Genomic DNA, 27,481 nt, shown 5'->3' on the forward strand with positions numbered 1-27,481 from the left:
AACTTCTGACCTCAAGTGATCCACCCACCTAGGCCTCCCAAAGTGCTGGAATTACAGGTGTGAGCCACCATGACTGGCCACATTTCAGGGGGTTTGAGATGGGCAGAAAGAGTGGATCCATGTGTTCAAAGTACCTGCTGCATCCCAGTCTCCACATAGAGCCCAGGTTCAAAGATCAGCAAACTACAAATGTGCGAATTCATTACTGTGAATACTTTGATGCCTATTTTTTTTTCCTGAAGTGCCTTACGTTGTGATGAATGCCATCAGAGTGTGTCTAATTTATTCTGAGACACCTATACTTCCTTCCTTGGGAGTAAACTTAGTTGGAATGATTACAAATAAAAACAGTAAGTATGGTTGGGTGCAGTGGCTCACGCCTGTAACCCCAGCACTTTGGGAGGCCGAGGTGGGCAGATCACGAGGTCAGGAGATCGTGACCATCCTGGCTAACATGGTGAAACCCTGTTTCCACTAAAAATACAAAAAAATTAGCCAGGCGTGGTGGCGGGTGCCTGTAGTCCCAGCTACTTGGGAGGCTGAGGCAGAATGGCGTGAACCCAGGAGGCGGAGCCTACAGTGAGCCGAGATTGCGCCATTGCACTCCAGCCTGGGTGACAGAGCAAGACTGTGTCTCAAAAACAAAAAAAATAAAAAAACAAAACAGTAAGGATAAAATTTCCAAAACAAAGATAATAGCGCCAAACATAGTATAAAACATGTGCCCAACTTATGGTGGCTCATGCCTGTAATCCCAGCACTTTGGGAGGCCGAGGCAGACAGATCACGAGGTCAGGAGTTTGAGACCAGCCTGACCAACATGGCAAAACCCTGTCTCTACTAATAATACAAAAATTAGCCAGGCATGGTGGTGCGCCCCAGTAATCCCAGCTACTGAGGAGGCTGAGGCAGGAGAATCACTTGAACACAGGAGGTGGAGGTTGCAGTGAGCCGAGATCACTCCACTGTACTCCAGCCTGGGCGACAGAGCAAGAAAGACTCCACCTTAACAACAACAAAAAACAAACATGTGCCCAGCTACCTTCGCCCGTAAAGGTAAGGGGATAGAGGTGTGAAAAGGTGGTCCTGGAAGTAATAAAGGGGGACCTGTGATTCCCACCAACACAGGCAAATTTGGCCCAGATCAAGTTAGGAAACACACGATTGAAATCTGGAAGAGAAAACTGGCTCCTACCACATTGCTTCTCTCGATCATGGGTGAAGCCTGAGGAGTTCCGGACACGGGGGTAGAGGCTGGGGTCTTTATTTCTTCAATCATATTCATGATTTTCTCTGGCACTTTGATGGCATCAACACAGGTCTCCTGCCACCGAGGCAGCTTGGAATTCAGTAGTTCTGCAGACTGCAAAGCCAAAAGAAGAAGACTAAAGACAAAGAAGATTGTCTGAAGAGCTGAGAAAAATGACATCACGTCATATCGCTGATAACAGATTACTGGCTTAGCACCAGGAGTGTGGGGGCCCTGGGTTAAATTCGGTGAGCACTTTAAGCACCTAGAGGATCAGCTGTGTCTCACCGGCTGAGAGGGGCAAAGGCTCTGACTCAAAAGGAAATTTCCTGATCCCTCAGTGTGAATACAGAGCATGGGACTAATACGGGGATGGTAAATGGTTAAGAGCAAGAACAGAAACTCAAAGGGAGGGAGGGAGCAATCTGTATGAATCCCGTTTTCCAGGTGGCCCCAGAAACGCCAACCATCACTTTCTCCCTCCCACTCCTACTAAAAGCAGCACCTCCAACACAGGCCACCAGCCCAGGAGTTGACTCTGACCGATTCAGACATTAGAGAAGTGAATCAGACACTGTCCTGATAGTCTGTCTATGGGGAAGAGGGACTGTGGGTGAGTGGTGGGCAGTGCTGAGGGACGCCCCCACCACAGGCCAAACAAGGTTTTGCAGAGCAGACCTGACCAGCAGGGGTGAGAACCAGCAACCCTGGAGGCAGAGTGCCCCTCCAGCACCCACAAGCCTGGCTCTGCTCCTGACAACTGGATTCTCAGAGGCCCCCCAAGCGCTTCCAGTGAGCACCTTTTCTGAAGAGCACTCTGGTTGGGAAAGGGGAGGCAGGAGCCTGTCCTGCGGCTGTGTGCATGGCAGTCACACTGCTTTTACTCAGCCTCTGAGTTTATCAAGAGTGGTGGGGGGCTGATGTCAGTCCTGGGGAAGGGCAAAGACCCCCTCACACCACCCCTGTCTCCAAATGCCACCCCACCCCCAACTGTCACCCTGACACTCTGCAGCACCGTGGACCAGCTGCTTGGGCCTGCTTCATCCCAACTCCACAGAAAGGACTGAGGCGCTTTAGCTGAATTAAGGGAAGCCACAAAACCAGTTTTCAGATACTCGAAGAAACTTCCAGCATAGAAACGAGCAGATTTGGTCTGCGTCACTCTAGAAAGCATTACTGGGACCGATGGTTAAGTCTAAGAAAGACTCTGCTGATAACTGGAGCTCCCTGAAAAGGTGCTAGGCTGCCTCATGACACGGTGGGGATATCACGCAGGAAGAGAACCTCAAGGTCACCTCTGTCCTCTCCAGCCTGCGACCCCGGTGCCACAGGATGCCCTCACTCTGGGAAGAGAAGATTCTAAAGTGAACTCTACATTCCCGAAACTAGTACAGACATGCTGTTGACAAAAGTGATCACCTAATACAGCAACTATTTCCTTTGCTGTAACCATTTTCTTCTTCTTTTTTGAGAGAGGATTTTGGCTCTGTCACCCAGGCTGGAGTGCGCTGGCACAATCACAGCTCACTGCAACCTCGAACTCCTGGGCTCAAACAATCCTTCCACCTCAGCCTCCTGAGTAGCTGGGGTCACAGGTGCACATCACCACACCTGGCTAATTAAAACTTTTTTTTTTTTTTTTTGGTAGAGATAGGGTCTCGCTATGCTGCCCAGGCTGGTCTGGAACTCCTGGGCTCAAGTGATCCTCCTGCCTTGGGCTCCCAAAGGGCTGGGATTATAGGCATGAGCCACTGTGCCTGGCCTGCTGTACTAATTTTAAATCTTATTTAGGGAGCTGAATATTCCTTTTTCTTCCTTTTTTTTTTTTTTTTTTTTTTTTGAGACAGAGTCTTGCTCTGTTGCCCAGGCTGAAGTGCAGTGGTGTGATCTGGGCTCACTGCAACCTCAGCCTCCTGGGTTCAAGCAATTCTCCTGCCTCAGCCTCCTGAGTAGCTGGGATTACAGGTGCTCACCACATGTGATTAATTTTTGTATTTTTAGTAGAGACAGGGTTTCACCATGTTGGCCAGGCTGGTCTCAAACTCCTGACCTCAAGTGATTCACCCACTTTGGTCTCCCAAAGTGCTGGGATTACAGGCGTGAGCCACCATGCCCAGTCCTGAATATTCCTTAAAGTTGTAAAAAGTTTATAGAAAATACAACATTTGCATACATACAAGGCCAAAGTATTTTTCCTTTAAAACAAAGACAAAGCTGACTTATATTCAAGCTCTTGCAAAGCTTCTCCTATATTGGAACACTCTCTAACTTTACTATGAACAACAATGAATTTCTGACCTCAACCAGTGCTAGTTTTGGATGTTTACAAAGGCCCAACAGAGTTCATAATTTAAAACAAAGGAAAGGAAATGTGACATGTGTTGCATCATGATTCCTGGGGGTTCGAACCTCACAGTTGTGTGTGTTGGAAGGAGGGTGATGAGGTCATTCAGTTGAATAAACCAGGAACCAATACCACCAAGAGGAATGAATGCATCACTGAGCCCAGATGTCCTGATGTGCGTGAATGGGGGCCCGTGGGCTGGGGCAGAGCTGCCCGTGACCCCCGGACACGGACCCATGAAGGGAGCATCTCAAATCGCCCAGGTGGGGTAGACCTGGGCCCGCTGGGACTCACCAGCAGCTATGGTGAAGACATTGATGCTGAGGACACATCAGAAAGGGCCTGGGGAAAGCTGACTCGCAGGTGAGAAGAGCAAACACGTGCTATTTTTCAATGATGAAGCATTATTTTATGAAGGACTTTAAATATGGATGTATTATTAATTAATTAAACATTTATACATGGACGTTTGACCATTTCAGCTGTATTTCTATAAGTTTATATGTTCAAGTTGGCCAAACACAGTTTCTCTGGAATCTTTTCATTGGCAAAATGGCCCACTGCTTTATATTGGGCATGTGTGGAAGGTGAGTGGCGTGCATGTGTGTCTATCTCTGTATGTATGGACTGATTGAGACAGGGTCCCGCTCTGTTGCTCAGGTTGGAGTGCAGTGGCACAATCATGGCTCACTGCAGCCTCAACTTCCCAGGCTGAAGGGATCCTCCCACCTCAGCCTCCTGAGTAGCTGGGACTACAGGCACATGCTACCATGCCTGGCTAGTTTTTTTTTTTTTTATTTTTTATAGACACAGAGTTTTGCCATGTTGCCCAGGCCCACCTCAGCCTCCCAAAGTGCTGGGATTACAGGCGTGGGCCACAGCCCAGCCTTCTGGGGCATTTAAATATGAAATAAAGTTATTAATACACTCAAGGCAATTTGCCACCACACCCACCTGTAAGTGATAATAATGTATGTGGTTTGCAAAGCCACAGTGCTTATCAACCAGAAAGCAGAAGCGCCTCTTCTCTTCAAGCAGAGCCTCTTTGCAACCATCTGCAATGAATTTCTGGATTTCACTCTGACGAGAAGTAACGGTCTCCACATACTAAAAAAAAAAAATAATAATAATAATAATTATATAAGCATGACATAAGCATCAGATAGCGTGCAGCCTGACGTTTATCTTCTGCCATCTTTACACCTGCTTTATTTGAATAATAGAGTAAATACATGAGAGGAAAGAATGCTGTAACCTGACCTAAGTAGATACCATCATTCTCCTTGAGGTCCCTGACTCGTGTGCAGAGAGAAGTTGCCCAAGGGCTTGACATTCCCACAGGGCAATTTGCACAAATATTACTTTGTACTCCAGAGATATGATCGTATCCTACTGGAAAGCACCACGGGCTTTGGAACCAGAAAGTTCCAGGTTCAAACCCAGTTCCAAATGCCAACAATAGGTGACATGCTTTGGCTGTGTCCCCACCCAAATCTCATCTTGAATTGTAGCTCCCGTAATTCCTATGTGTTTCGGGAGGGACCTGGTGGGAGGTAATTGAATCATGGGGGCAGGTCTTTCCCATGCCATTCTTGTGATAGTGAATAAGTCTCACAAGATCTGATGGCTTCATAAAGGGAGTTTCCCTGCACAAGCTCTCCTTTGCCTGCTGCCATCCATGTAAGACGTGACTTGCTCCTCCTTCCCTTCCACCATGACTGTGAGGCCTCCCCGGCCATGTGGAACTGTGAGTCCATTAAATCTCTTTCTTTTGTAAATTGCCCAGTCTTGGGGTATGTCTTTACCAGCAGCATGAAAATGGAGTAATAAAATATGATTTAACCTAAGCCTCATTTTCCCCATCTGTACAATGGGAATAGTAACACTGATCATGGAGAGTCCCTTCTTCTTTCAGAGCCAGGATAAAAAGCCCATGTTTTGGCAGGAGGTCACTGATTAATTATACTTAACTCAGGGAAACTCTACAGCCTTCAGCTCTCAGTCAAAATGCTTATTTTTAAAAACTGATAGATTATATATTTATAGGGCACATGTGATAATGATCAAAGCAGGGTCCTTGGGTGCCCATCACCTCAAATTCTTATTATTTCTATGTGTTGGGGACATTCCAAGACCTCTCTTCTAACTATTTTGAAATAATGCATCGCTGTTAACTATAGTCACCCTACTCTGCTATTGGACACTAGAACTTATTTCTTTTATCCAATTGTATGTTTGGACCCATTAACCAACCTCTCCTTCATCCACTCCCCAGTCAACACAATGACCATCCTCAGCTATCTAGAGAATGACAGGTAACCATCATTCTACTCCCCACTTCCATGAGATCAACTTCAAAACTTTTTTTTTTTTTGAGATGGAGTCTCATTCTGTCACCCAGGCTGGAGTGCAGTGGCATAATCTCGGCTCACTGCAACCTCTGCCTCCCAAGTTCAAGCAATTCTCCTGCCTCAGCCTCCTGAGTAGCTGCAACTACAGGTACCTGCCATCACCCCAGCTAATTTTTGTAGAGGCAAGGTTTCACCACATTGGCCAGGCTGGTCTCAAACTCCTGACCTCATATGATCCTACTGCCTCGGCCTCCCAAAGTGCTGGGATTACAGGCGTGAGCCACCGCACCCGGCTAACCTCCTCTTAAACTGTGCAAATTGTCAACAACAAAAGAAAACAAGATATTGTTGAAAAGCTCACCTCAATTTCTTTGTGTTCATATTTGAGTGCGTTTCGGCTTCCTTGGCTTTTCCTTCTGATCTTCTTCAACTCAGCTTGGGATTTCTCCAAAGACTCTAATTTATTCTTGTGTTCTGTTTGGTATCTTTTTAGAGTTGCCTGTAAGTTAAACGGCTGTGCTTATTTTACTGCGGCACCACACGAATTGTCACACAGTTGCCTTTACTCACACTTCCACTGTGTGTGGCTCAACGGGGCCCTGACACCCTCACTTCACACCATCCTCACACTGGCTGGGGCCCCCACACCCACACCAGTTCACACCATCCTCCTGCTGGCCGGGGTCCCATGCCCACACTTCACACCATCCTCATGCTGACCAGGGCCCTCACCCCTCAGTTCACACTGTCTGCATGCTGGCTGGGACCCTCACCCTGCAGTTCACACCATCCACACACTGGCTGGGACCCTCACTCATTTCACACCATCCTTACACTGGCTGGGACCATCACCCCGCAGTTCACACCATCTGCATGTTGGCTGGGGACGCTCACCACACAGTTCACATCATCCTCACACTGGCCGGGGCCCTCGCTCCTCATTTCACACCATCTTTATGCTGGCTGGGACTGTCACCCCATAGTTCACACCATCTGCACGATGGCTGGGACCCTCACTCTGCAGTTCACACCATCTGCATGCTGGCTGGGACCCTCACCCCACAGTTCACATCATCCTCACACTGGCCGGGGCCCTCACTCATTTCACACCATCCTTACCCTGGCTGGGACCCTCACCCCGCAGCTCACACCATCTGCATGATGGCTGGGACCCTTACTCTGCAACTCACACCATCTGCATGCTGGCTGGGACCCTCAACCTACAGTTCACACCATCCACACACTGGTTAGAGCCCTCACCCCTCAGTTCACATTGCCCCCTTCATGCAACTTTAATGTCTTGGCTTTGTTCTAAAGGTTACTGTTTAAATGAGGAGCCCCCGACCAGAAGGCAAGTCTCTAAGGACATCTTCTCTTTCTTTTATTCCTTCTTTCCTCAAAGGCTTTTTGATGCTGGGTGGTTAACTTTCTTCTGCCACCCAAAGTCTCAAAGTCCCATCCAAAGCACTTAGCCACCAAGGTGGTTGCAGCAAGCTGAGATCGCGCCACTGCACTCTCTGCCTCCCGGGTTCAAGCGATTGTTGTGCCTCAGCCTCTCCAGTAGCTGGGATTACAGGCGCACACAACCACGCCCAGCTGTATTTTTAGTAGAGACCAGGTTTCACCATGTCAGCCAGGCTGGTCTCGAACTCCTGACCTCGGATCCACCCGCCTTGGCCTCCCAAAGTGCTGGGATTACAGGCGTGAGCCACCACGCCCAGTGAACACAGGGTCTTAAACGGACCCGCGTCAGAATTCAAATCCCTGTTTTCCCTATAATCTGTGAAGTGCAGATAAGAAGGGTGTCTGGCCCGCACGGTGGCTCACGCCTCTAATCGCAGCACTTTAGGAGGCCGAGGCAGGTGCACCACGAGGTCAGAAGTTTGAGACCAGCCTGGCTAAGATGGTGAAACCCCGTTCTACTAAAAAATACAAAAATTAGCCGGGTGCAGTGGTGGGTGCCTATAATCCCAGCTAATTGGGAGGCTGAGGTAGGAGAATCGCTGGAACCCAGGAGGCGGAGGTTGCAGTGAGCCCCGAGATCGCGCCACTGCACTCCAGCCTAGGCAACAGAGCAGGACTCCATCTCAAAAAAAAAAAAAAAGAATGGTGTCTATGTTTTGGAGTTTCTGAAGGGATAACAATTAGATAACATATGTAAATCACTTGGCATGAAATGCACCTTAGCAGCTGTCCGGGTCCTGTGGCCTCCTGCCAGGAGGGTGCAGCCAGGCAGCAGTCCTCACGAGGACGACAGGGGAGGGATGATTCCAGGGCAACTCGCACACTCACTGCCACATAGGGGTCTGGGTGAGCAGAAAGGGGACTTTGGGTGGCAGGAGAAAGTTAAGTACTCTATAGAGCAAGGGAAGATGGCAAGAGCCCTCAATACCAGGGCTGTAGGGCCACCCTGAAGGGGACCTGGAGAAACCTGCTGAAATGGACAAAAGTGGATAGAGAAGGGGCGCCATGCAGGAGCGGTCTCTGCAGATGGGCCAGGGCACACCGGGAGCCCCGGACGGTGCTCTCCCGCACACCACCCACAGCCTGAAGTGCTGCTGGCTTAGGAAGTGTTATGTCTGCATCAGCTGCAGCGACAGAAGCACAAATGTCCTACAGCGTGAATGTGTTCTGTGAAGACAATGCTTTCTGGAAGCAGTGTGATTTCCTGCAATACTTTTTCCTATGCCTTTTTTTTTTTTTTTTTTGAGATGGAGTCTTGCTCTGTCGCCCAGGCTGGAGTGCAGTGGCGCAATCTTGGCTCACTGCAACCTCCGCCTCCCGGGTTCAAGCCATTCTCCTGCCTCATCCTCCCGAGTAGCTGGGATGACAGGCATGCACCACCATGCTCAGCTAATTTTTTTTGTATTTTGAGTAGAGATGGGGTTTCACTATGTTGGCCAGGCTGGTCTTGAACTACTGACCTCAAGTGATCCGCCTGCCTTGGCCTCCCAAAGTGCTGGGATTACAGGCATGAGCCACCGCACCTGGCCCCTATGCTTTCTAGTAAGATCCCAAGTGTTAGCGAAAACCGGCCCACACAGCCCAAAGAGCTTGTCGGTTTCATGCATCTGGGCATCATCAACACGGAGCTTCTCTCCTGTCTGCTGCTGCTGAGTCAACAGTGGGAACAAGTTCTCCCCAGGCTGGGAGGTCAGGCAGCCCAAGGCTGGGGCTGGAGGAAAACCATGCACTTACATTCATATATTTCACGTCAAGTTCTATCTTCTTCTCCAGCTCATGGATAATCTCTTTGTGGAATTTTTTAAACTGTTAACAAAAGGAAATAAGTTCATACCAGGTTTGAGATTTTAAGCAAAATAAGTTCTAAAACCTGAAATGAGTGTATTTTGTAAATAGAAACACAGATCACGTACATTTTCATCAAGACTCTCGTTGAGTTTCTTGTGGGTACTTGAAATCTCTATGAGGACATGTCCTGGGAACAAAACCAGATATGTTAGCGGGAAGCCATTGCGTATTTTTTTGTTTTGAAATGGAGTTTTTGCTCTGTCGCCCAGGCTGGAGTGCAAAGGCACGATCTCGGCTCGCTGCAACCTCCGCCTCCTGGGTTCAAACTATTCTCCTGCCTCAGCCTCCCAAGTAGCTGGATTACAGGTGTGCATCACCATGCCCGGCTAATTTTTTGCATTTTTAGTAGAGACAGGGTTTCACCGTGTTGGCCAGGCTGGTCTTGAACTCCTAACCTCAGGTGATCAACTGCCTTGGCCTCTCAAAGTTCTGGGATTACAGGTGTGAGCCGCCGCGCCCGGCCCATTGCACAGTTTTGTAAAGTATTAGGAAAAGTGAAACAGGACAGGGAAACACAGAAATACACTGTCCTCAGGGTCTCTAAGCATCATCCCTGAGACACATCAGGAGCACAACAGGGTCCCCACAGTGGCTTCCAGGGGGACACAGCTGAGAGCAAACAGCTTCTACAACATAATTAATCAGACAAATGCAAACTCTCTTCAAATTCACGAGTCTTTCTGTTCTGTCTTTTGTTTTTTGAGACAGGGTCTGGCTCTGTTACGCAGGCTGGAGTGCAGTGGCACGACCTTGGCTCACTGCAGCCTCCACCTCCTGGGTTCAAGTTATCCTTCCACCTCAGCCTCCCGAGTAGCTGGGACTACAGGCGTGCACCACCACACTCAGCTATTTTTTTGGGACATTTTGTGGGGAGGGTTTTTCACCATGTTGCCCAGGTTGGTCTCGAACTCCTGACCTCAAGTGATCCGCACACCTCGGCCTCCCAAAGTGCTGGGATGACAGGTGTGAGCCACTGTACCTGGCCCACGTGGCCCTTTCTATATGCACTTTTTCCCTAAGCCAAGTTCTATATATCTGATTTAAATTTTGAAATTGTCTCACAAATGATTACTTCGGTCATCACAGTAGCTAACTCTAGGAATAAAAAATGATTTATTTTTATCGAATCCCCAGAGTAATCTGATTATCTGTCAGGCACGAGAGATAAAGGCTATTTCTTTTTTCTCACGTTAGTTCTTACAATGTTTTGGAAAATACTAACGCCAGGGGAACCCGCAGCAGGAAGAGTGCTCAGCCCTGCCTCTCCTGGGAATACACCAGCCCCTGAAACCAAGCACAGTCACGTGATGGGCAGGATGCTCCAGGACAGAGAAGCCTCACCACCAAGGGCAGCAATCACGCCCCCGGGTTTGCAATCATATCTCTGCAGTGAGTGGCAGTGCGCCAGCTCTCTGCCACCTTTCTACACGTGACATCTGATAAAGGTGAACAAGGGCCTCTCTTTGCCAACTTATCTGCAGGAACCAAATGGGTTTCCTAGGGTCTGACACCTAAGAAATGGAGAAACACATAGACTCATCTGGAACCACTGTTACCACCACCATCAAACAATGCCGACCAACATCAAGATGTGCCGGCGGACCATCCTACAGCTCAGCGGCCAGATAAAAACGAATTCCAGGCCGGGTGTGGTGGCTCACGCCTGTCATCCTAGCACTTTTGGGAGGCTGAGGCGGGAGGATCGCGAGGTAAGGAGTTCGAGACCATCCTGGCCAACACGGTGAAACCCCGTCTTTATTAAAAATACAAAAATTAGCTGGGCATGATGGCGCGTGCCTGTAATCCCAGCTACTTGGGAGGCTGAGGTGGGAGAATTGCTTGAACCTGGGAGGCAGAGGATGCAGTGAGCCGAGATCGCACCACTGCACTCCAGCCTGGATGACAGAGTGAGACCCTGTCTCCCCGCCCCCCAAAAAAGGAATTCTAGTGGGGAACTGAGAGGCTGCAGGGGAGGAATCGGAATGAGGACTGTGGTAGAATATGGGGAGAGAGAGAAAGCACAGACTGGACTATGGCCTCGGCTATGACCACCATACAAATGACCCTAACATGTCCTGTTCTAGGTACATCTGAAGACATCTGAGTCTGACACTGGCCACCCAGGCTTCCCTTGTCCCAGCTCAGGATTCAACCCTTGCTGAACACGACCACACAGACGTCCCATCGGGCACACCTCATCCTCGACATGTCTCAAAGTGACCTCTCTGGCTGCCCTGCATTCTCTAATTCCAGCTCTCAGCTGCCAGCCAGCCAAGGATCAACTTCTCGCACATGTGTAATACCTGACAATCCCTTGGGGATAGGAGGCCATCATCGGAGCCACCTGTAGGGTGCAACCATGTCCCTTCCTAAGCTCTGTGGTCTCTTCCCTGCCCAGGACAGAAGGCATGGGGAATGGCATGTGAAGTCACCAAGACATGTTCACCAGGTGATCTGTTCCACCAGAGATGGTGGAGGATTCTCCCATCCACCCCCAGCACTCACGTCCCACCACGTGGGCTTTCGAGGAGGTCCTCTCTCATGCCTGCCCAGCCCCAATGCCTGCTTCCATCCCTCATCCTCTCTCTGGACTCCCAGCTTGTTCTTTCCCAGATCACCTTCCCCACAGATGCCAGGGATCTTTCCAAAATGCAGGTGTAACATGTCGCTCCCCTGCTCCCCCCATGGTGTTCCAGGGAAACCAGCTTCCGAGCTGTACTTCAGAGCCCTCTGCAAACAGTGCTACCTAGACAAGGTGGGGTCAGAGGCTCTCAGATAAGCAGAAATTGCAGGGTTTGTGACAGGTATATAACCTAGTCCTTAAGCCCTGTGGGATTTTACAGCGCTCTGACGGAGTAAGTCAATGGCTAAACACGGGGAGTAAAGACAGAACCATCCCACCACTCAGGGCTCCACCCTCCAAGTAAGCGAGCTTCCCACTCCACATCCTTAGCAACGCTGGCTTCATCTTCCAGAACAGGGCATGAGAAAACCGACAGACCAGAATTCTTCACAAAAGCCACCTTCACACAGCCAAGAGCATAATTCCATTAATATGCCATTTTATAGCCCCTCAGTCATTTCAGATACAAACTCAGTTACTTTCACATCTATTTTAAACCCACAAACAATTCCTCATTGGGGATGAAATATAAACAACAACAAAACCCGCTCCAGTTATTTAGAAAATCAGACACTCTATTCTTGGCAAAGGAGATCTACTTAAAATACATAAATAAATAAACATCTAAAAATAATGTGGCTCAAAGCATTCGGTGATTTGAGCTAGAGGAAACACATTCACATTTTTTCCCTCATACTGTTCTCTTTCATGAACTTTATTTCCACAACCTTATATAATGTGGATCTCTGGGAAGCATGGTGCCAAAACCAAGGTGTGTGCTAGGGTGGACGCCAACACCGTTGAACCTGGTGCTCTGGCCTGGCCGGGCCTCTGGGCACGCTCCATGCTCCTGCCCGTGGCTTCCCGCAGCGTGGCGGAGAGGCACAGTGAAGCAGCTCTTTCACTCTGCGGGCAGGCAGGCAACACCTGGCCTTGTTATTCCTGTCCCTCACTGCTCCTGGAATTCAGATGCCGACCTCACAGCAGCTGGCCGCCGCGGAGTCCGCGGTCACAGAAAGGATTAACACACATCTTGGCTGCGATTCTGCAAGTAGCCGAAAGAGTATCTTGAAGCGGAAGATGAAAACACCCTTTATGTTCAATCTGCAGAAGTTTCATCTTAAATAGAGCAAGTGTTACTTTATGTTTAAAATGCGATGCCACATGGGTTTGTTTGCTCTTAGTTCGGTAACCTACTTTTTCAGAAATTACATTTGAAAAGGGGGAAAAAAAACCCGGAGGGTGGGGCGAAGCAGGCACAGCCTGGACTCAGAAGAAGCAAAGCTAAGCATGCGCCCCAATAAGAAACACACCACTGTGCTGTGCACACTGGGGCGCCTGCTTCCTTTTTCCCCCGGTTATGTTTGGAGTCACCCTTTTGGGAAGAAACTCAGCGCCGTCATTACAGTACTGTGATTCAGTCTGAATAAGTGGCAATATACACGTATTTCAAAAGCAAGAATTCAACATAACTCGAAGACATTTTCTGCCATCAATTTTTCCTCAATATTCGCAGAAATAATTCACACAGAGTGTTAGAGCTCTGCGAGAGCTTGTCTAGCAGGTTGTGGAAATCTCCAACAAAAAAAGAATGGTTAATGGTGGTATCACTCTGATTTTAGAAACTGTGAACAAATATGCCCAACATTTTGGACACTATTGTGTAAAGAGATGCATTTAGCCAATAGGTGGTATGGAGTTAAAACAAAAAAAGAACAAAATTTCAGGAAGATTATTGGTATGAATGCCTAGAACATTTTCATTGGAAACACAGGGCCAGGTGCGGTAGCTCAAGTCCCAGCACTTTTTCGGGTTCAGGCGGGAGGATCGCTTGAGGCCAGGAGTTCAAGACCAGCCTGGGCAACACAGTGAGACCCCCCCCCATCATCTCTACAAAAAAAAATTAAAAATTAGCTGGGCTTCATGGAACATGCCTGTAGTCCCAGCTACTCAGGAGACAGAGCAAGACCCTGTCTCCAAAAAGAAAAATAATACAGTCATTGGACTATTAATATATTTTCTTCATCAGTTCACAGTACAAATTTAGAGGAACCAGATGGAGATTACTAATGCACCTGAACTGCTAGGACATGTAGGCATAAAGATTCTTTCCATTTATATCTGATCATGGATAATCAGAACCTGCTTCATTTCCAGAGAACGCAGAGCAATGCCTGAGTCATGCACTACTTCCTACACATCACTACAAGTGGAGTCAGACAGTAAAAAGTGGAAGCGGCCAATCTAGTACTGTTCTAAAGCTATGCTGCACAGATTAAAGTAAAATTGATTAAAAATATCATTGGAGGCCAGGTGCAGTGGCTCACGCCTGTAATCCTAGCACTTTGGGAGGCGGAGGCAGGCAGATCACAAGGTCAGGAGTTCGAGACCAGCCTGGCCGATATGGTGAAACCCTGTCTCTACTCAAAATACAAAAATTAGCTGGGCATGGTGGCAGGTGCCTGTAGTCCCACCTACTAGGGAGGCTGAGGCAGGAGAATTGCAGAGGTGGCAGTGAGCCGAGATCAGGCCACTGCACTCCAGCATGGGCAACAGAGCAAGACTCTAAAATAAATAAATAAATAAATAAATAATAATAATAATTGGAGGCCAGGTGTGGTGGCTCATGCCTGTAATCCCAGCACTTTGGGAGGCTGGGGTGGGTGGATCACTTGAGGTCAGTAGTTTGAGACCAGCCTGGCCAACATGGGAAAACTCCGTCTCTACTAAAAATACAAAAATTAGCCGGGCTTGGCGGCGCGTGCCTGTAGTCCTAGCTACTCAGGAGGCTGAGGTAGGAGAACTGCTTGAACCCAGGAGGCAGAGGTTGCAGTGAGCCAAGGTCGTGCTACTGCACTCCAGCCCGGGTGACAGAGCAAGACTTTGTCTCAAAAAATATATACATACAAAAATAAAAAATAAAAATGTCATTGGAAAAAGGACTGAATTTTTCTGACAATTTTCCAAGTTTCAAATGGGATGAGGAGAAAACAGTGGAAGTAAAAGCAGACCGCTCCCCAGCACACACACGGGATGCGTTAAATAAACGAGTGTGGGCTCTGAAGATTAGAGTCACCACACTGAATCAGTGCGGAGGCAGATGAGCAACCACAAACGTGATCAAATTCGAAAGGCTCGGTCAGCATCTGAGAACCTGCAGTCCCTGGACGCAGTTGGAAGTGAGGTGCCCTCCTGGAGTCAGCACCAACACTGCACGAGCAGCGGGGTGCAATGGCTCACGTCTGTTATCACAGCTCCCAGTTTTGGGAGGCCAAGGCAAGAGAATCGCTTGAGCCCAGGAGATGGGCCACACAGTGAAACCCCATCTCTCCAAAAGATACAATGATAAGCTAGGTGTGGTGGTGTGTGCCTGTGGTCCCAGCTACTCGGGAGGCTGGGGCAGGAGGATCACTTGAGCCCAGGAGGCTGAGGCTACAGTGAGCCATGACTGTGCCACTGTACTCCGGCCTGGGCAACAGAGCAAGGCACAGTCTCAAAAAACCAAAACAAAAACACGTACAACCAACCAATGTGCTTGTAGGGGTGACCCCAAATAAGTGATAGGGTGAGCATTGCCTGGATCATTCCTCCGTGTCTAGCTGCTGACTTAAATAACAACGGCACCACATCCTAATCAATGTCTTACAAGGAGACATTGTAAGTTACTCTACACTGTGCTCAAAACTAACTAACTTAACTAACTAGCGGGTATGCCACAAGAGCCGGCTTGAAGGAGCTAGTACTGGCCATGAAGAAGCTCATACTGGGACAACTTGAGCACCAAAATAAAGGCAGTCATAAATTACAAGTCATGGAAAAGTCTAGGAATCTGTGAGTCCACAGTAAACAGATTAGAAAAAAGAAATGGGGGACCAGGGACAGCTCTTGCTAGAAGTAGAGTTGCACAGTGCCAATCAGTAAATGAAGAGGGAGTACAGAGATAGAAAATCATCACCACAGGGCAGGGAAGACTTGTCTGGACAGAAATCATCAACAGATGCTCAACTAGGGCACAAGTGTTGACAAGGAAAGAGAGGTTTGTATGGTCTGAAAGTGTTTTCCCCACAAATTGCTTACTAGTCGTGACAAAAAAAAAAAAATTAACTACACAGTGTAGAGATCAGACAACACCTTCAATGGACAATCAAAACAAACATAACAAATGAGAGGAAGATGAACACTGTGTGCTGAAATTTTACACTCAGCGGACATAAAATGACTTGGACAGTATTCCAGCTGAGAACACACAATCTGAATCTAATCAGGGAGATTTGGTATTTGAAAGTGAGGATCCCGGCCAGGCGCGGTGGCTCATGCCTGGAATCCCAGTGCTCTGGGAGGCCAAGGCAGATGGATCACCTGAGGTCAGGAGTTTGAGACCAACCTGGCCAATATGATGAAACCCTGTCTCTATTAAAAATATAAAAATTAGTCGGGTGTGGTGGTGCACATCTGTAATTCCAGCTACTTGGGAGGCTGAAGCATGAGAATTACTTCAACCAGGGAGGCAGAGGTTGCAGAAAGCTGAGATCATGCCACTGCACTCCAGCCCAGGCAACAGAGCAAGACCTTGTAAATAAATAAATAAATAAATAAAGCCAGGCGTGGTGGCTCACGCCTGTAATCCCAGCACTTTTGGAGGCCAAGGCAGGCGGATCACCTGAAGTAAGGTGTTTGAGACCAGCCTGGCCAACATGGTGAAACTCTGTCTCTACTAAAAATACAAAATTAGCCGGGCATGGTGGTGCACGCCTGTGATCCCAGCTACCTGGGAGGCTGAGGCAGAAGAATCACTTGAACTCAGGAGGCAGAGGTTGCAGTGAGCTGAGATTGCACCACTGTACTCCAGCCTGGGTGAAAAGAGCAAAACTCTGTCTCAAAAAAAAAAAAAAAAAAAAAAAGTGAAGCTTTTGTATTCCTGACTATTCATCCTTGTTTAGCATTTCTGATGTGGGTTCGTGCCTGTGCCAATTCTTTATTGCACTACTAAATGGATTTACTTATTTCTTTTTAGAGAGGAATAAAATGATTTCATCCACCTCCGGCGGTTAATCCAGTGTGGTTGAGGGAGGTAAGGGGGAAATGGAGAAGTGTGTTAACAGGATAAATATTATTAACGCTTTGCTTAACAGTAAAATCTCTGGCAACCTCAATTTTAGAAAATGAGAGACATGGCTGAAGACTTGGAGGTGAAAAGCCAAAAAGAGCTGCAAGCAGAAACCCGAACATTGTTTTTTTTTTTGGAGAATGGGTTCCCTTTTAGACACAGCACAAATATACCTTCATTTTATATATAAGTCTAGAATGGATTGCTCAAAAGACATTGATTTTTTTTCATACTAAAAAGTCAGAAGCGACTGCTGACCTCTGAGTAATAGAATACAAGATCTAGGAAGAAGAGCTCATGAGGAAGATGGGAAGGCTGGCTGAGGAGGCTGGAGAAGGGCCAGGCACCACGAAAGGGAAACGACTGGACGCAGCTTCAGAAGGCAGAAGGTTCTGTCTGGATCAGCCTCTATAGAGAACTCAAGGACACGAAGACGGGGCAAAGGTCACAGCATCCGCAGGAAGATGCAATGACATCAGACAGGCCTCTTAGTACCTGTGCATCCCCGGGAAGTTCCCTAACCTCTTTCTGCAGTATCTCTTGGAGCTGTCGTATTCTCATCTGTGTAGAGTGCCTGCTCCACAGGCTTCGGTAGGTACTGTGCTTTCCAGTGTTCTGGAGAGAAACACTGGCTGCTGAGGTGCCCCAGTCCAGACACGTGGAGCCGATGGGTTCAATAATGCACTGGCTTATACCTGCAGTCCCAGCTACTTGGGAGGCTGAGGTGGGAAGACTGCTTGAGCCCAGAAGTTGGAGACCAGCCTGGCAACATAGCAAGATCCCATCTCAAAAAAAAAAAAAAAAAATTCATGATACACACCAACAAAAATGTGCCCACACACTCCTCAACAGGCCATTTTCTAGGAGAGTACTTGTTTTCTGGAAATAAAATCCACACATGCGATTGTTCAGCCTGTAGTCACCATTTTTTGGTGCACTTTACACATATCCATCTATACACTCAGCTCGACACTTCTGTCATAGCCTTTCTTTCCCCAGTCCCGGAGTCCTCAAAGGAAAAACTGTCAATCTCCTATTATCTAAGGGAACATACCTGTAGAGTATACTTTATTTTCCTCTATCTTTTAAAACCTTAAACAGAATACTGAGAACCTCAGTCTGAAGTGCTGACATTTCTCTTATAGTTTAAGTTGCATCCATCAGGATTGATCCATCAGAGAACACACACACATCTGGTCACCGTTGATGCAAAAACAATCGCAAAGGCACTTCCGGTTTCCACTCCAGCACGTCTAAGAGCTTAGAGGTCGTCACTCCCTTATAATAAGAATAAGCTAAACAAATGGAAACAAGCTAAAATAAGAAACAGTAATTCTGAGATGCATGACAGGACTAAGCTCACAGGGTGAAGATGTACCCTGAAAACCGGACGGACAGGCTGACGCAGAGACTCACAGTTCACAGGGAGCAGAGACCAATGCTGGGGCCATTCCTGGCAGAAACTCTTACACCGCAGTGGAAGAACTGCTGGGGGCTTGGCATGGAGGAGTCTGAGAGTTGCAAACTTCAGGGGGTCAGTCTTTGCGGGCGGTCCCCACACTTTCATGAGTTTTACATCTAGGAGTCCCACCACATTCTCAAGGGGAGGTTGGAGAAGCTTCCCCTGGGGCTTCTGGTAGAGGGGGTGGGAGGTAAACATTCTGAAATATGCTCAGAGCTTTGTTCTGTTCCAGTTATGTTCTCTGTACGGAAGGCCAGGCCTCAAGGGAATCTGCTGTAATAAAGCCTTATCTGACCAGGGAAAGGGCGACTTGCTAACTCCAGTCCCCTCCAGTCTTCCTGTCTCAAGTAAAGGGATTTAAAAAAAAAAAAAAGACTCAGAAACTCTTCCGAAAGGCATCCCAGGAACTCTGGCCTATCACCCCACACCCATCCAAACACAGGGATTTAAACATAAGAGGAAGATTCTTCCCCTCCCCAGTACTTGACCACCAAGTTATCCATCAACAGGGCTCCGGGATAATATCTGTGGATTACAGCACAGAGCCGTACGTAAGACACAGGCTTCATTTAGAAGAATTTTCTTGGGAAAACCAAAGACAACAGCAGAGAGAAAAAACAAGGACATCAGAGGAAAACCAAAGCCTCTGACTCCGTTACAAATACAGCTTCCTCTATCGTTAAATCCATGCTAACTCCTAGCCAGATAAACATAAATCCTCACACTAAAGGCTCATCTACCTCAGTTCCTATTATCTGACACGTCATGTTCAGCTTCTAAAAGCAACAAACATTACAGGCATGCTAAGAAAAAAAACCAGATTCAGATGTGGTAGAGAATCTGGAATTATCAGACAGAGAACTAACCACCACCATGACTAATATGCTGAGGGTTCTACTGGGAAAAAGTGGGCAATGTGCAAGAAGAGACGGGTAATGGAAGCAGAGAGATGATGTGTTAGTCCATTTTGTGTTGCTTATAAAGAACACCCGAGACTGGGTAATTCATTAATAAAGGAGGTTTAGGCCAGGCGTGGTGGCTCACACCTGTAATGCCAGCACTTTGGGAGACCGAGGTGGGCCGATCATCTGAGGTCAGGAGTTCGAGACCAGCTGGACCAACATGATGAAACCCTGTCTCTACTAAAAACACAAAATTAGCTGGGCGTGGTGGCGCACGCCTGTAATCCCAGCTATTCGGGAGGCTGAGGCAAAAGAATCGCTTGAACCCTGTAGGTGGAGGTTGCAGTGAGCCAAGATCGCGCCATTGCACTCCAGCCTGGGTGACAGAGCGAAACTCTGTTTCAAAAAAATAATAATAAAAATAAAAAATAAAGGAGGTTTATTTGGCTCTGGGTTCTGTGTGGTACCAGCATCTGCTTGCTTCTGGCGAGCCCTCAGGAAACTTCTACTCATGGCAGAAGGCAAAGTGGGCACAGGCATGTCACATGGTGCGAGAGGGAGCAAGGGAGTGGGAGGGGTGCCCTCTCTGTTAAGCAAGCAGATCTTATGTGGACTAATAGAGTGAGAACTCACTTATTACTGCAAGGAGGGCACCAAGCCTTTCACGAGGAATCTGCCCCCATGACACAAATACCTCCCACTAGGCCCCCACCTCCAATAGTGGGGGTCATATTTCAACATAAAATTGGGAGGGGGCTGATATCCAAACTATATCAAATAGAAACTCAAAGATTCAAAAAGAAATACTAGAAATCAAAAACACTGAAATGAAGAAACAAAGAATGCCTTTGATAAGTTCACCAGCAGACTGGACACGACCAAGGGAAGAATGAATGAGCTTGAAGATATGTTAATATAAACTTCCGAAACTGAAATGCAAGGAGAATAAAGAACAAAAAATGAAACAATATCCAAGAACTGTGGGAAAATTACAAAAGGGGTAAATACCCACAATGGAAATACCAGGAGAAAAAGAGAGAAGGGAACAAAAACAATAAAAACTGATGTAATAATATGAGAATCTTCCAAAGTTACTGACAGACACCAAACCACAGACCCAAAAAGCTCAGAGAACACAGGACAAGATAAATACTAGAAAATCTGCACCTTGGTATACATATTCAAACTGTAGACTAGCAAAAAGAAAAAAATTTTTTTTTTTTTTGGAGACAGACTTTCACTCTTGTCATCCAGGCTGGAGTGCAATGGTGTGATCTCGGCTCACCGTGACCTCCGCCTCCCGGGTTCAAGCGATTCTCCTGCCTCAGCCTCCCGAGTAGCTGGGATTACAGGCATGCACCACCACACCCAGCTAATTTTGTATTTTTAGTAGAGATGGGGTTTCACCATGTTGGCCAGACTGTGTTTCAAAATCCTGACCTCAGGTGATCCACCTGCCTCAGCTTCCCAAAGTGCTGGGATTACAGGTGTGAGTCACCATGCCTAGCCAAGAAAAATCTTAAAAGCCAGAGGTAAAGAACACCTTGCTTCTAGAGGAACAATGATAAGAATGACATCAGACTTCTATTTACAAACCATGCAAGCAAGAAGAGAGTGGAGTAAAATACTTAAGTGTTGGAAGAAAAAACTCACCAACATAGAATTCTTCAGTAAAATCATCCTTCAAAAGTGAAGAAGACATAAAGACATTCTCAGACAAACAAAAACTGAGGGGACTGGTTACCAGTAGGTCTGACTTGGGAAAAGATGTTAAAAGAAGTTCTTCAGAGACAAAAATCACATAGGTCAGAACTTTGGATCTACATAAAGAAAGGAACAGGGCTGGGTGCAGTGGCTCACACCTATAATTCCAGCACTTTTGGGAGGCTGAGGCGGGTGGATCACTTGAGGCCAGGAGTTAGAGACCAGCCTGGCCAACATGGTGGAACTCTGTCTCTACCAAAAATATAAAAATTAGCCGGGTGTGGTGGCGCACACCTGTAATCCCAGCTACTCAGGAGGCTGAGGCAGGAGAATTGCTTGAACTCAGGAGGCAGAGGTTGCAGTGACCCGAGATCGCTCCACTGCACTCCAGCCTGGGTGACAGAACAAGACTCCATCTCAAAAAAAACAAAAAAAAAAGACAACATTCTAGATATTTAATGTCACCTTTTCAGTGAGGTACAATCTAGTCTTCCAATACCTAAGGTAGTACTTAGTAAAGATGTCTCCTCCAAAAAGTATAACAAAGTATACAGGCCCGGCGCAGTGGCTCACACCAGTAATCCTAGCACTTTGGGAGGCCAAGGCAGGCGAATCACAAGGTCAGGAGTTCGAGACCAGGCTGGTCAACAAGGTGAAACCCCATCCCTACTAAAAATACAAAAAATTAGCTGGGCCTAGTGGTGGGCACCTGTAATCCTAGCTACTCAGGAGGCTAAGGCAAGAGAATCACTTGAACCTGGGAGGCAGAGGTTACAGTGAGCCGAGATCACGCCACTGCACTCCAGCCTGGGTTACAGAATGAGAATTTGTCCCCCCCCCCCCAAAAAAAAAAGTTAGGTGGCATCCCTCCTCAGTTGACAACCTCCAGAGGCCCCATCTGCACCTGGGGTTAAGAGGTAGAGCCCTTGCCAGGACCCTCAAAGCCTTATGCGACCCAGCCTCATGCCTTCTGTCTGCAGACCTCATCCTCGCCTGCCCCTCAGCCATACTGGCTTACATGCGTGACCCAAGCCCACTAAAGCCTCAGGGCCTTTGCACTTGCCAGCTCCCACTAGAATGTTCTCCCCAGACACCTGCCTGATGAGTTCCCCCCAGTGCATGTCCCTGACCACCCTACCTAAAACAGCTGCATCCCACCCCTTCTCTCACTCAGTGGCCCCTTGCCTTATTACTACCTGGATATTAGACTTGTTTATCTGTCCACCCCACTAGAATGTTAGTTCCCTGATGGCAGGGACTTCTGTTTCATTGATTTATCCCCAGCGACTAGAACAATGCCTACAAGACAGGAGATGCTCATTTAAATGAGCACACTGGGCCACGTGCGGTGGCTCACGCCTATAATCCCAGCACTTTGGGAGGCCGAGGCAGGCGGATCACCTGAGGTCAGGAGTTCAAGACCAGCCTGGCCAACTTGGTGAAACCTCACCTCTACTAAAAATACAAAAAATTAGCTGGGCGTGGTGGTGGGCGCCTGTAATCCCAGTTACTCAGGATGTCGAGGCAGGAGAATCACTTCAACCTGGGAGGTGGAGGTTACAGTGAGCTGAGGTCACGGCACTGCACTCCAGCCTGGGCAACAGAGGAAGACTCTGTCTCAAAATAAATAAATAAATAAATATAAAATAAATGAGCACACTGGTATTTAAATATCAAAGAAAAACTACTGCAATTTCTTGATTATTAGACATTTGGTTTTATGTCATTTTCAGAATACCAAGGGATAACTACCCCGCCTACCCTCCCCAAACTAAGGGACAATTTTCCCCACGAACCAAGAAGAAACAAACCCTGTACCCAATCCCAGTACTCCAGTCTTCATCTTCCTCCCTGGCTCACGGCTCCACGATGGTGCCAAGGCTCATGTGTGGAATGTTACATTTTAAAAAGCGGCGCACAAAGTCTATAGGCACAGGGTTTAATTATGTAAAAAGAGGCATTTAAAAATAATAAAGTTAGAAATTGAGTTTGATGTTTATTAGGTTCATTTCTCAGTAAAGGTATACATTTAAAAAACACATAAAGTATATTTTAATTCCCATTTTAAAATGAAAGTACGTTTCTAAACTTCCCGGGGGACTCATAAGCTATTTTAAAATGTTAATATGAAATGAAAAATTAGGCAGAAGAATAAACATGGCATAAGATTAAAATGTTTAATCAAATAAGAAGAAAAAGAGAGATCTTAGTAGGTAATAAATTTCTATAGTTATAAAAATGGAAGCTACTAACAGCCCTGCCTTTGAGTTTAAATGCCTGAGTCACACAGATCAGCATCAGTGCACCCAAGAGTTACAGGAACAGGCTTACTTCTGGAGTCTAAAAGTCCAGCTTCATTGTAAAGAGCTCACCATTTAATATGCCTCTTCAGTCACCTAGTAATTTTTATTTTACCTTTGAACTCATGCTTCTAAAATATTAGTCAGTTTTTTTTTTAATAACTCAAAACCTTTTAGTCCTAATAATACTAATTCTTACTTCAATTTGAAACAAGAACATACAAACCCAGAATCTGCAGCCTGGCACACAAAATAACGAGGCTCATTAAGGGGTTTTTGTTTTTTTGAGACAGAGTCTTGCTCCGTCACCCAGGCTGGAGTGCAGTGGCACGACCTCAGCTCACTGCAACCTCTGCCTCCTAGGTTCGAGCAATTCTGTCTCAGCCTCCCGAGTAGCTGGGACTGACTATAGGTGCCCCCCACCACGCCCGGCTACTTTTTGTATTTTTAGTAGAGATGGGGTTTCACCATATTGGTCAGGCTGGTCTCAAACTCCTGACCTCAGGTGATCCGCCCGCCTCGGCCTCCCAAACTGCTGGGATTACAGGCGTCAGCCACCGTGCCTGGCCAAGTTTTTAAAAATTTATCCCTGGCTGGGCGTGGTGGCTCACGCCTGTAATCCCAGCACTTTGGGAGGCCGAGGCAGGCGGATCACGAGGTCAGGAGATCGAGACCATCCTGGCTAACATGGTGAAATCCCGTGTTTCTCTACTAAAAATACAAAAAATTAGCCGGGCGTGGTGGCGGGTGCCTGTAGTCTCAGCCACTCAGGAGTCTGAGGCAGGAGAATGGTGTGAACCCAGGAGGCGGAGCTGGCAGTGAGCCGAGATGACGCCACTGCACTCCAGCCTGGGTGACAGAGCAAGACTCCATCTCAAAAAAAAAAAAAAAAAAAAAAAAAATTTATCTCCCATGATCCTCTCCATGAGCCCTAAATCCCAGGTCAATGGAAATATCCCATCCCTTCTCTCTGTTCCCTTCTCCAGAAAAGATCACCCTTTCCACTTCCAACGCTGACCATGGGGATATTACATATCCCCTGACACTCAGTTTCCCTCCACCCCCACATAGGTGGGATCATCTCTTCCGAAGAAATCCTGTAGGCTTTGTACCATTTTACTCTTGCATTCCGTCCTGTATTAAAACTATGAGTATAAATGCACACGTGTGTGTGTATATATTTCATCATCTCCTTTACTGCATTGCAGGTATCTTGAAGGTGGGGACCAAGTCTTATTAATGCTGTAAATAAGGACCTTGATTTCAAGAAAGCCCAGATAAATCTGATTCATTGGATTAGAGCCCAATACTCTTATCTGATACACTCATTCAATCAACAAACATTTCTAAGCTCATCCTTAACTATATCCGATTCTCACATCCTTGCCTCACCAGAAGTTTATCACTGAGGCAGGCAGCGGTGGCACAGGGGTGGTAACTGCTGCCAGCTCCCCCGCTGGGACTCCTCTCCGGCAGATGCCCCTGAAGGACCACCGGGACACCTTCCCTCAGCTTCAGTCCCATTCTTGAGACACTGCAGCAGCACAGCCGTTCACAGTTCCTGTCCAGGTTTTACAGAAGGTCTTGTCCCAAGGCCATTTTTTATACTGAACCAAATTCTGGCTTCCTGGATCCTCCTTCAACTAGACTGAAGGAATGATACACAGGGGGTCTAAATCCTCCTTAAAAAGGGAAATCATGTCCTTTGCAGTAGCATGGATGCAGCTAGAGGCCAGTATCCTAAGTGAATTAACGCAGGAACAGAAATCCAAATACTGCATATCTCACTTATAAGTGGGAGCTCCACATTGGGTACTCGTGGACATAAAGATGGGAACAACAGACACTGGGGACTATGAGTGGGGGTGGGAGAGAGGGGAATAAGGGTTAAAAAAGTAACTATTGTGTGCTATGCTCACCACCTGGGTGACAGGGTCAGTCATACTCCAAACCTTGGCATCACATGATATACCCAGGTAACAAACCCACACATGCACCCCGAGTCAAAATGTAAGTTGAAAGTAAAATAAATAAATGCATAAATAGGCCAGGCGTGGTGACTCATGCCTGTAATCCCAGCACTTTGGGAGGCCGAGGCGGGCGAATCACTTGAGGTCAGGAGTTCGAGACCAGCCTGGCCAACATGGTGAAAAACGCTGTCTCTACTAAAAATACAAAAATTAGCTGGGCGTGGTGGTGGATGCCTGTAGTTCCAGCTACCTGGGAGGCTGAGGCAGGAGAATCGCCTGAACCCGGAAGGCAGAGCTTGCAGTGAGCAGAGATTGCACCACTGCACTCCAGCCTGAGCAACACAGCGAGACTTTGTCTCAAAAAAATAAAATAAAATAAATGCATAAATATATCATTCTCTTACATGCCCAGTCTTCCAGTTTTTGAAGACTGCTTTCATGATTTGCTCCCTGCATAGGCATCCAACATTTAAGGGTCGCCCTTAAGAAAGAGAATACAAAACTACAAATTGAAAATGAAGTGCCCTACAAGGTTTTAGAAGGGGTGGAGAGACTGGAAAGGCCTAAGGTTGAGCGCCATGAGTTTTGTGGTGAATATTTCACTATCCATGGAATCAAGGACTTTGAATTTAAACCCCAGCTTTGCTCCTTACCTGTTGTGTGTACTCCTTAGCTGGATGAAAATTAGACAAGTCACTCAACCTAAGCTTCCATTTTCTTGTCCATAAAATGGGAATAATATCTCTTACCTGAGAGGACTGCTGTGAAAACTAAATGAGACTCCTGAATTTCGTATTTCCATTAATGCTAATAAAATTCATTTACTGTGCAAAGCGCACTGAGTCAGGGCCAACTAAAACTCTTCACGGGGTCACGGCGAGGTTACGAGGCAGCACACGTGGGAAGTGCTGGAAAGTGTGTGGCACATTGTCTGAAAGATCTCTGACCAACCAGGACCCAATTCTGGTTTTCAGATACCATTTTTTTTTTTTTTTTTTGAAAGAGTCTCACTCTGTTGCCCAGGCTGGAGTGGAATGGTGCAATCTTGGCTCACTGAAACCTCCGTCTCCTGGGTTCAAGCAATTCTCCTGCCTCAGTCTCCCGAGTAGCTGAGATTACAGGCGTGTGCCATCACGCTCAGCTAATTTTTGTATTTTTAGTAGAGACAGGGCTTTGCCGTTTGTCCACGATGGTCTTGAACTCCTGACCTCAAGTGATCCACCCACCTCGGCCTCAGATACCTTCTTGTGTGAACAGTTGAGGAGAATAAGGCAGGAATCAGATGTTAATGGCATTGCTGCCAGACTGCCTGAATATTCCAGAGTGCCAGAAAACACTGGTCAAATAACTGCTACTCCTACAGGTTTCATAGTTGGGTATGTGGCCGGGCGCGGTGGCTCACGCCTATAATCCCAGCATTTTGGGAGGCTGAGGAGGGTGGATCACAAGGTCAGGAGTTCGAGACCAGCCTGGCCAACATGGTGAAACCCCATCTCTAATAAAAAGATACAAAAATTAGCTGGGCTTGGTGACGTGCACCTGTAATCCCAGCTACTCAGGAGGCTAAGGTGGGAGAATTGCTTGAACCCAGGAGGTGGAGGTTGCAGTGAGCCGAGATCACGCCACTGCACTCCAGCCTGGGTGACAGAGCAAGACTCCATCTCCAAACAAACAAACAAACAAACAAACAAACAAATATGTACAGCTAGCCTCTTGAGTTATTACAATGCCTATTTTACTGATTTTAGTATGAATTCATTAGGATACCCCATACTGGCATACTTAACTCTTTCTTTTTAGTGGTATAATATACATAAGTTTACCAAGGGTAACATTAGTACATTCATAATATTGTGCAACCATCACCACTACCCAGTTCAAAATCATCTTCGTTACCTTAAGAGATGCCGTTAGGCGGGGCATGGTGGCTCACGCTTGTAATCCCAGCACTTTGGGAGGCCGCGGCGGGTGGATCACGAGGTCAGAAGATCGAGACCACGGTGAAACCCTGTCTCTACTAAAAATACAAAAAAAATTAGCCGGGCGCGGTGGCGGCCGCCTGTGGTCCCAGCTACTCAGAAGGCTGAGGCAGGAGAATGGCGTGAACCTGGGAGGTGGAGCTTGCAGTGAGCCGAGATCGCGCCACTGCACTCCAGT

General features: G+C 47.2%; 1 protein-coding gene across 1 annotated transcript in view; it reads right to left on the bottom strand.

The window, feature by feature from the left end:
- Positions 1-27,481, bottom strand: part of BAIAP2L1 (BAR/IMD domain containing adaptor protein 2 like 1) — a 111,314-nt gene that overhangs the window by 20,826 nt on the left and 63,007 nt on the right. Inside the window, exons 4-8 of the mRNA XM_055114731.2 lie at positions 9,322-9,383; positions 9,143-9,214; positions 6,306-6,443; positions 4,548-4,700; positions 1,196-1,363 (exon numbers count right to left, since the gene is read on the bottom strand). Of these exons, the coding sequence (XP_054970706.1) occupies positions 1,196-1,363; positions 4,548-4,700; positions 6,306-6,443; positions 9,143-9,214; positions 9,322-9,383 (593 nt within the window). The remainder of the gene's footprint in view (positions 1-1,195; positions 1,364-4,547; positions 4,701-6,305; positions 6,444-9,142; positions 9,215-9,321; positions 9,384-27,481) is intronic.

Source organism: Pan paniscus, chromosome 6 (genome assembly GCF_029289425.2).
Source record: "Pan paniscus chromosome 6, NHGRI_mPanPan1-v2.0_pri, whole genome shotgun sequence".
Taxonomy (NCBI): Eukaryota; Metazoa; Chordata; class Mammalia; order Primates; family Hominidae; genus Pan; species Pan paniscus.